This window comes from Contarinia nasturtii, unplaced genomic scaffold (assembly GCF_009176525.2).
Source record: "Contarinia nasturtii isolate CC-2019 unplaced genomic scaffold, AAFC_CNas_1.1 Cnas_scaffold_2430, whole genome shotgun sequence".
Lineage (NCBI taxonomy): Eukaryota > Metazoa > Arthropoda > Insecta > Diptera > Cecidomyiidae > Contarinia > Contarinia nasturtii.
This window is the reverse complement of record NW_022199751.1, coordinates 1-10,372: the sequence shown is the minus strand read 5'-3', so window position 1 is coordinate 10,372 and position 10,372 is coordinate 1. Positions and strand designations below refer to the sequence as shown.

The following is a 10,372-nucleotide window of genomic DNA, read 5'->3' as shown; positions in this document are numbered from 1 at the left end:
GTTAAACATATATTTTTCTACATGCTACGACAACGCCATCTCTGTTTCCCCATGTGTTTGGAGTATATGTTCAATATTGACAAATCATTCAAACGGGTCAATTTTGTACCGCAAAAATAGCTGTCATCGTGAAAATATGTCAACAATATTATTCATTGTAATTTTTGAAATTGATTGTGCCGTGTTTATTTTTTAAAACAATTTTCAAATGCATATTTCTGTAAATCTCATTTCAAAGTTTTAAAATATTTGTACAATTCTACATAAATAATATTTTAATTTTTTTAAACTGAAATGAAATTTTCAGCATAGAAACAGCTTCTGCTGCAAGACCAAAGATGTCGTTTTCGGGGGAGATTCGTGTGACGTTTTCATATAAAACATATAGCGCATTACTCGGTTAATTTGGCCATTGTGCTGTCACTAATTTTCATCGATTCAATTTGTTTATCAAGCTTGAGTCGTAGTATTTCCCTGATATCGTAATATTTTCCTGAAATGAAATGCACCAGAAATGCACAAATAAAATTTCAGCACAATATAAATCATTGTTGTTAATTGGACATTGTTCAATACTCACTTCTGTGCCTAATTAAATTTGTTTTCCATGGATCTCAAATTCGCTGTAGCACAGACACGATAGCCGATTGTTCTATTTTTGGTGTTGTAAATAAAAATGATGCAGAAACACAGTCGGTCTCAAATTGGAAATAAAATGACTTTTTGTTTGTCAGACGCTTGATTTTTGTTCATGTAAAATATGCGATTCCAATATCAATAATAATTTTCTTCAACGAATTCCGGTAACACGGTAAGGGTCTTTCATCAGACGTTTGATTGCATTTTTGATGTCTTGTGTCGTTGATGCGATCTGCTTCCAAATGATGATTTCATCCATATGCCCTCATTTTTAAATAAAGTATATTAGAGTGTTTCCCATATCTGTAATTAAAAATGGTATGTTTCAATGTAAAGAGAATAAAATTCTGTTTAAGATCTTAGCATTAATGCAAAGCATCGATTGATATTGACACTTCCCGAAGCAAAAAACTCTTTAAAGCAAAAATTGTCTAATGTCTAAATATTGAATTAGTATTATTGACAAGGGGACTACTACTACAACAACGTAGTTCATATAATTCCATCTAGTACAAAAATAATTCCAGATAATTCCTTATAGTTCAAATAGTAGTAGAATAGTGCAGATGACTTAGTTTTGATGTTTATATATTCACACTCGACAGTACTCACACAGAACGCGCGCACGTATAACACTCGATAGAAAACTGTTTAAACAATGAAATAAAATAAAATAAAATATCATCGCAAATCCGAAGATTTTTGTCATTTTTGTGTGTTGCATCATTTTGTGTGTGTACCAAAAAAGGAGATAGATTCTTGTTCTGTTTCAGATTTATTCATTCGTAAGTTTCTATCAAAAAATCTCGATATTTTTGTGTCTCAGCCAGTATTCTAGCGACATAATTTTGATCGGAATTATGGTTTATCGGAACTATGGTTTTATGTGTGAAACAATGTGTTCGATTCTTTTACTGTGTATGATATGTATTATACTACTGTATGAGTTCGATCATTGTTCCACACACAAAACAATTATTCCAATAAACAGTAATTTCGATCGGAATTATGTCGTTATATACCAAGTATTACCAACACAGGTATAATTAATATGAAAAATCATTTAGTAAAAAATATTGATATGGAACAATGAAAATGTCTAAATATCGCCAATTCAATAGTATTCGTTTTTAAGCTAAATCGATTGTGTGTGTGTTTTTTTTTTCAATAGGAAAATGGCGAATCGTTTCAAGCCATCCATACCAGCGAAGAGATAAACGAAGGATGAGATTACGACGATCAAATGTGCGCTGAAGACAATCATTCGCCCACAATTCCAGCAAGCATTGATGAGCAAAATAACGGACCTGAGCTTGCAAGCCACTTCAATTTGCGTTTTGGGCTCATTGCTGTTCTTGTTCGAGGTGCAAAAAGCGTACGAACATAGGCATTGAGAATAATGATTTCGCATTCTTTGGTGAAAGTGGAGAAAAAAAGATCCAACTCTCCTTTAACCAAGTGCTATGGCATAACAGTCAGCCACCGAAACCGAAAAAATCGAGGAACAAAGCCACGAGGACCACGAGCAGAGCTGCCACGTATCGACCCTGAATTCAAAGCAATCGTCGAGGGTAATATAATAATAATAATAATAAAAATAGTTGATTTATTTAGATATTTTGAACTATTTCATCCCCTTATAAAATAGCGAGTTTTGACTACACAATTCAGTTGAATTTGACAAACATATTTCATTTTTAGGTCTTGACGACTACCATCGTATCGATTGGCCCAACAACAAAGATTTCAGCAATGGCCTCAAGCATTTGGCCAATCAATACACAGACAACGTCGTCACCAATTCAACAACGCATCCTAACAAACACATCACCTAGTACTTGAAACTAAAATTGTTCGAATTGAACACAGACGGAGAAGAGGATGCAGAGAAATTTTTGCCAAGTGACATCGAAAGTGTTGTGAAATTGATAACCAAACAAAAGGACATCAAAGTGCCAATTCACGGTCCAGACAAACTCTAACGGTGTGTCGTGTTGTATGACATGGTGAACGACCTGAGTGTGTTTCCAGAAATCGATCTGCATGACCCCACGACTGACGCACAACATTGGTTTAAGGCCATGCCCATCCCCCGATAGCAATTGTCAAAAATATGACTTTTCTGCAAAACGTTGCCAGCGCCATCTGAGATCCATGTGACAGCTGATATTTCAATGTCATTTCGATACAAAATGCGTAAACAAACCGACGAACGCACAGAAAAATTATTTTTATGTTGCTTCTGTGGCATATTTATTAAGAAAAATAAAAATAATCTAGATCGCCATGAACGACTTCACGCGGATAAAGTCAAAAAATATAAATGTTGTGCAAAAAATTGTGAGTCAAAATTTACAAACAAAGAGAACTATTACGTGCATTGGCAGAAACAACATAGAAAAAGTGTGATACCGGACTGTTTAAATTTTTTTTATGAGAAACCAAAATTGAAAAAACGATTATTTAAAATGCGTGAGGCCAAAATACAAATTAAAAATTGTGAAAAGCCAATTAGCTATGAAATCTTACAAGCTGTTGGCTTATTACAAAATGCTTGTGTTAAAATCAGTGATGGTTTTTTCCTATCTGAATAGCGCTAGCTATTCGCAGCACCTGTACAGCATTGCTGCCCAGATGCTGAATCGTAGCGGTTGCCGCACGCGCAACACACTTCGTTTCTACCACACAGAGCATATACGTTCGCGTTCATTCTCTGTTCGACATGCGTTTGTATACTGACTATGGTATTAGTGTATCATACTCTGTGAGCTCACTGGTTACTTAGACTATATGACAATATGTTGTGTGGTACAAAACGCGTGCGGCAACCGCTTCGATTCAGCATCTGGGCAGCAATGCTGTTCAGACGTTACGAATAGCTAACGCTATTCAGATAGGAAAAAACCATCACTGGTTAAAATTGAAAATCAAATTTCAAAATGCTTGGAATCAAATCCATTTTTTGGAGAATTAAAATAAACAGTGCTATAATATCTCCTTTAATGTTTAATTTCGATGTAACAGCTATTAGTTTTCATTATTTAAACAATTTGGACATATTTGGAATATTTATTGAATTTTACTCCTGAAACGCATCTAATGCATTAGATGCGTTTCAGGAGTAAACTTCGATTTGCACCAGTTTGATTTAATTCTTAATTAATTGAAGTAGTTGCAGCACACAGTCTAGAACCAGTTTACTGGTTATTTTAACAGCATTTTAGGGCATTGAGAGCACCAATACTATCACTGTAAATATAAATATGGTTCTCATTTATTCTAGACATGGCATCAATGCTACAAGCGAGTATGGCCGCTAGTTCGGTTTGTTTAGTTTGTGCGTATTTCCCGCACTGTCCTTTAATTATGGAATGATTTCGGGCATTCAAGACGCCAAAGCCACTGCTTTTCGGTTTTACTGATCCGTCAGTAAAGTATACCTGAGCATATATGGTTATATTATTATAATAATAATATGGTTATATTATTCATATTATTTTTTGACTAGCATTTTGATTCAACTATTCGCGAATATTTTGAACACCAATCCCACAAAATGTAAAAAATATAAAATATTTTGATAAAATATATCGTATTTTTTTAGTTGTTGAGAAAAATAGACAGAAAATTTTAATAACATAATCTAGTACTTCATCAACATGACAAGTCGGTATAGCAGGTTAAGTTGGCATTGAAATATCGACGAATATTGCCTCTAAACTGCTTTTATCGGCTTTTATTGAAAATATCGTTTGAAATCTTATTTATTCGACGCTATCGATTTTATCTTGAATTATTCATGCTTGACAAAAGTGAGAGACTCCCCTAGAAAAATTGTGTCAAAGTTGTGCAAGACGGATCTATCGGTATTCCGACAGTTGCAACGCGCCATGAACGAAGCATCGGAGTCGAGCCTTTATTGTCAAAAGTAAAAAGTTACTATAAAAACTGGCAATTAAACCTCGAATGCTCTGTGACTTGGCATCGTGATGTCGTGGCTGCTAAGAAAATTCTGCTGAAAGGTAAGGCAAACCCGGTATTACGACTGACATTTTTAGTCCGAATTCTATGACAACGCCATCTCTTGTTTCCCATCTTTATAAAGTAAATATGACATTACCAAGCGGTTCTATCAGTTCAATGTTGGACCGAATAATAGCTGTCATTTTCTTGTTTACATTTTACAAATTTGAAATTTGTCGTACCTGTTTTGTGTAACATGCTCTTTTTTAAGAAGAATTAAAATGAATATTTGCATATACATCCAAAATGTATATTTCTGTGCATTTCATCACAAATATTTAAAATATTTGTATATTTCTAAATAAATATTGTAGTAAATTGAAGTGAAACTTTCAGCAAAGAAACAGCTATATACATGTAACCAAAGATGGCGTTCGCGATTAAGATTCCACTGACGTTTTCATATAATTATCCCAACGCAATCCCCGGTTAGGTAAGGCTAATTGACGCACAATTGCGATTGAATGAATATTTAAAAAGATTAATTTGTTTGATTTTTCAGGACCATGGACATTGCTGGGACTTCCGATACCGGAGGCGATCAATAGATATTTGTACAAAGCCCGCGAAGCTGTCGCTGAGGCCGCCGAAGTAGCCGCTGCTGCTGCTGCTGCTGCTGCTGCTGCCGCTGCCGCCAACGTGGATATTGATGTAGAAATGTTCGAGTATGACCAGCAGCCTAATCAGCACAACGCAAACAAAAAAAAAAACAAATGTAACATTAGTTATTAAGGCTATCCCGATCATGTGGGATAGTAGCGTAGCAGAAGGTCGACACCCCATTTGGTTGATGTTGACTGCGCAGGAGTACAAACGGAGCGTTTTTTCATTGTAAGTATCATTTGATTTTGAAAAGAGTTTTTTGCTGCGTGAAGTGTCGATATCAATCGATGCTTTACATTAATGCTACGATTTGAAACAGAATTTTATGCTCTTTAAATTGAAACATACCATTTTTTTAATTACAGATATGGGAAACACTCTAGTGTATATAAATACGCGTTGCCAATAATCATGAATTAATTCAATATTTGTGCGATTTGCATTTTTTTTTGTTGCGCGATATTTTTGTCGAACTTAAGATGCTAGACCAATTTTTATAGTGTAAATTTTTTTATTCACCGCGTTTTTTTGGTCTTCACTTTTTTGGCGAAAATCCCTAGCAAATCGAAAGAATTTTCTCGGCGAAAAACCCTAGAAAATCGGAGAAATATTTAATCCGCCAAAAATATTTAATTCATTTACTTTTTAATAATAAACTAATTTTATAAAACGACTTAATAATAATTCTCTCCTTTACTGATGTTTTCTAGAATGTCATACATTAAATTTATTAAATCAATTTTTTTTTTTGGAAAATACATAGTATTTTTGAACGAATATAACCATAGCGGCCACCAATAAAAGAAAAAAAAATCCGTCGTGGAATCATGAGTTTTAAGATGATGACGAGGCAATCTCTTTTATTGGCCCTTCCAAATAGTTGGCCAACGCAGTAGCTTTAGCTTTGAGTAACCCCATCTATATAAGGGATAAAGTAAAATAGAAATTTAAATAGATCAACATATAAATACTCTAGAATAAAAACAGCTCATTAAATAGTTGCGAGAAAAGACGTTTTTTTTATCTTATAATCTATGTAAAAAAAACGACTTATTTCACTTTGACATGCAACTATTTAATATGCTGTTTCTATTCTAGAGTATTTATAAGGTAATAATGAAAATAATAAAAAAATTATCTTTAATAATGAAAAAGTAATTTTTCAAAGTGATTACCCCAAAGCTCATTTCAAGTGTGTTTTTTGCATATAGGCAAAGTAGTAAGTTAACCACTTGTGTAATGACAACATTTCCAGATTCACATTGTAACAAAACAATTTTTAATCTACTGTCTCGGAATGCATTTTTCCCATGTTTTTGATAGGCAGTCCAAATATTACTTGCTATTGCTGATGTGACACGAGCATCTTTATCACCATATCCAGAATATGCGAGAAGAGCACCCTCGTGATTCAATAAAAGTGTATGTTCAACACCACCAGTATTAGCTTGATTGAGAACTTGTGTGAGAGCTTTTGGTTTCAACATTATATTATCATTAGACTAAATTCAATAGAAATTTATATAAAAGCAAAAGCCGAATTGAAAAATTCACCAAAGATATATTTAAAGCAATTATTCAAAATAAAACCTAATGATATGAAATATGCGTATATTCAGTTTGACATTTATTTTCATCAGTATCATTTTAGACATATCGCCATCTTGCGGCTTTTATACATACATTTCATTTAGTCATTTCATATTTGACATATTGTTTAGATGCACATTCGGTTTTGATACGAAGTTACTACAATTTTTATTTTTTATACAAAGAGGTGTATTCATAAATTGCAGTTAAAAATTTGCCATAATTCTATTAAAAATAGAGTGTGTTTATGAAATTTAGCTAGTTCTCTAACTCATTCAAAATGGACGTCGACGACGAAGAAGTCACATACGATATAGAAGAGGTTGCTTATCTGAATGAAGACAAGCACAATAATGAGAGTTCTGTTATTAATGAGAAATTAAGTAATGCTGGATCTTCGAATAATTATGGTGATCGGGCGGATGAAGGAAATCTTATTAAAAGGTTGATGAATGGTGAACTTTCATTTTCCGAATATAACAAAGAAATGGATGAATCAAACATATCAGATGATGATAATATGATTGATGAAGACGTTATCGAAGAAGAAATAATGATGCGAAAAGACAAATCAAAAAGCAGGGCCTCAAAATACTTCGAAGCAGAACTTCACAAAACGCGGAAGGATGCTATGCGTGGAATCCTTAAAGGCCGAGTGAGAATGAGAGATGGCCGACAACGCAGACGATGTGTATTACCAGCGGCATTGCAAGGTCTCATGGGTGAAGCAAATTTACGGTATACATGATTATTCAATAATTCCATTCCTTAATATTATTTTCGGTGTTTAATTTTTTTTTGCGAAATTGTGATTTTTATTTCAAAAATCCTTTACTTTGATACAAATACTGTCATTTCATAATCATTAAGAACCATTTACATTTCATATATTTTCCATCATATTTTCTTTGCTTTATGATTTTAACCAGTTTCGCACGTGGACAAAATGATCTAGCTGAAAAAGTTTGCTTGGAAATCATCCGACAAGTTCCATTAGCACCAGAACCATTTTTAACTTTGGCGCAGATTCATGATTCAAATCCTGAAAAATACCTTCAATTTTCATTGATTGCTGCACATCTCAATCCTGCTGACTCCGAACAATGGATTCGTATAGCACAATTTTGCATAGAACAAAATGATATCAAGCGTGCAATCAATTGTTACACCAAAGCAATCAAATTCAATCCAAAAGATATTGAATTACGACTAAAACGAATTGAATTATTGGAATCTATTGAGGACGAAAAAATGGCATTTCGATGCTGGTACTCCTTGGTTTTTATTATACCTAGTGAACAAGGAGTGTTTCTATTGCAAACAGCAAAAATGGTCACTGAACGATTAATAAAATCAAAGCAATATGCCAAGGCGTTAGAAGTTATGTCGTACGCATATCGGAAAGTACCAGAATTATTCCAAAATGAAGACTTGAACCAGCTTTTAGAACTATTGATCACTAACAATGAATTCAAACAAGTTATAGACATTTTATGTTTACACACTGACTTGCAAATAACATACTATAAAAATCACGGTGACACGATGGTACATAATGTGAAAATCCCAAAATTAATGATTTTGGATTTCCGTAGTAAGCTTATTGTAAGCTTGATACATTTGAAAGCATTTCATTTAATGGAATGTTTAATTGAAAATATTTTTACGCATATTAATGTTACTGATGCTGGTGATTGCTATCTAGACGTTGCTGAAGCTTTGATGAAAATGGATCGATACAGCGAAGCAATTCGATTGTTGGAACCGTTACTTAAAAGTCAAAATTACAGTTTGGCAGCTGTTTGGTTAAGACATGCTGATTGTTATCGAGCCATTGGTGATTGTGACAAAGCAATTGCTTCCTACTCCCAAGTAGTAGCTATGGCACCTCAACATTTTGATGCACGACTTACGCTAGCAGCTTTGTTAAAGCAACAAGGGCGTGATGGTGAGGCCCTTAGAGCTCTCGAACAAAACTTGGAAAGTGAATTAATTGATCCATGTGTGTTATATGAACGTTGTTTCATGCTTAAAGAAATTTGTGATTTCGAACAGTATATAAATGTCGCAATGTTACTGATATCAAGGCACTGTATTCGAATTAGAAATTCTTATGAAATGTTTGTGGTAACACACACAAGTAAATGGAGTAATAAATTACAATTGATTCGGGAAAATCGAAAAGCTAGAAAAGAGCCAATTGAAGATGAAGAAGGCCCAGAATTCGTACATGTATCTGAAAATCAGCCATCAATTGAAGAAGAGTTTAATTTGCTAAAATCAGTACTCGAAATTCTGTTAAATACGAACAAAGTTACACTTATGCAGCGATTCACATTCACTGCCCTCTCATCCAAACGATTTGGGCTACACTATACACCTGAAATGTACTTTTATGCTCTACTATCAACTATTTTCAATCGTGACTCAAATTTTGGTTTTGTTCTAATCAAAGATTTAATTGTAAAACATTTGAGAAACCATCGGATGTGGAACTTATTTAACGTTATTATCCAGTTCACTGATAGCAACTGTCGCTATAGTCGATTCTTAAATAGATTGATTGAACGATCTGAAAGCGCAATTGAAGAATGGCCAAAAATTCTACGTGCAAACTATTGGATTGTATCAGGGACATACAAATATGCATTGAATGACTACATGCGTACTTTCAAAACAAATACATCACCGTTGGTAGCATTGCTTATTGGCATTACTTATATGAGCATTGCGCAGCAGAAATATACAACCAAAAAACATATGCTTATTTCACAGTCAATTTCGTTTCTTAACGAATATGCAAAAATTCGTGAACCAGCGGCGTATAATGAAATACAATATAATTTAGGACGATTACATCATCAATTCGGTATGTTGAATATATATATATATTAGGGTGGGTCAATTTGTAGGGGAGCGAAATAACCTACAAAGGCTTTTTGAGATTATGGTTCTACGGACCATAAGAAGCATTTTTGCCCAAGGAACCATACCTCTATCGTGAATTTCGAGCAAGGCAAATTTTCTATCAAGATATTTTCCAAAATACTCAAAAATCGACTTAGACAAAGATCTCTAATACAGTAGCTTTTTTATATGAAATCTGTCACACTAACGCCCTCACTCTATCTTTTGGCGAACTAAACAGAATAAAGTTTAATATAAAAGTAAAGTCTCCATCAGGATATTTTATACAGCCGGTGTCAAGATCAATAAAACTGTTAATAGAATCTGCCATTTTTACGCAATTTTGCGATGTGATTGCGAGATTAAGAATATAAATAAAATAAATGAACGGAATAAACGAACTTAACAGAACAGAATAATTCGCACGAGTGTATGACAAGTATGTAAGAGAACAATAACATTACGTTTTGTATCTATCTGTCAAATGTCACACTCACACTTATGAGTTTACGTATGGAGATTTTAACAAAATCATTTCTACAAGATCTACACACTCTACACCCGAGGCTTTTTAAGTTAAATTAAAACGCATATAAATTTATGTTTTTTT

General features: G+C 33.7%; 2 protein-coding genes and 1 long non-coding RNA gene across 3 annotated transcripts; 2 read left to right on the top strand and 1 right to left on the bottom strand.

Annotated features, from left to right (window-relative positions):
* The first annotated feature begins 1,259 nt into the window (after window positions 1-1,259).
* Window positions 1,260-3,260, top strand: LOC116348449. Its single transcript, XR_004201808.1, has 3 exons — window positions 1,260-1,424; window positions 1,811-2,210; window positions 2,341-3,260. It is a non-coding gene; the product is annotated as an uncharacterized LOC116348449 (long non-coding RNA).
* A 2,697-nt stretch (window positions 3,261-5,957) lies between these two features.
* On the bottom strand, window positions 5,958-6,888 carry LOC116348448 (ragulator complex protein LAMTOR2 homolog). The gene is made up of 2 exons (XM_031779464.1): window positions 6,441-6,888; window positions 5,958-6,183 (listed from the first exon to the last, which is right to left on the bottom strand). The coding sequence occupies exons 1-2, from the start codon at window positions 6,750-6,752 to the stop codon at window positions 6,100-6,102; spliced, it is 396 nt and encodes a 131-aa protein (XP_031635324.1). The 5' UTR covers window positions 6,753-6,888; the 3' UTR covers window positions 5,958-6,099.
* A 95-nt stretch (window positions 6,889-6,983) lies between these two features.
* On the top strand, window positions 6,984-10,356 carry LOC116348450 (general transcription factor 3C polypeptide 3). Its single transcript, XM_031779465.1, has 2 exons — window positions 6,984-7,593; window positions 7,785-10,356. The coding sequence occupies exons 1-2, from the start codon at window positions 7,136-7,138 to the stop codon at window positions 9,748-9,750; spliced, it is 2,424 nt and encodes an 807-aa protein (XP_031635325.1). The 5' UTR covers window positions 6,984-7,135; the 3' UTR covers window positions 9,751-10,356.
* The last annotated feature ends 16 nt before the right edge of the window (window positions 10,357-10,372 follow it).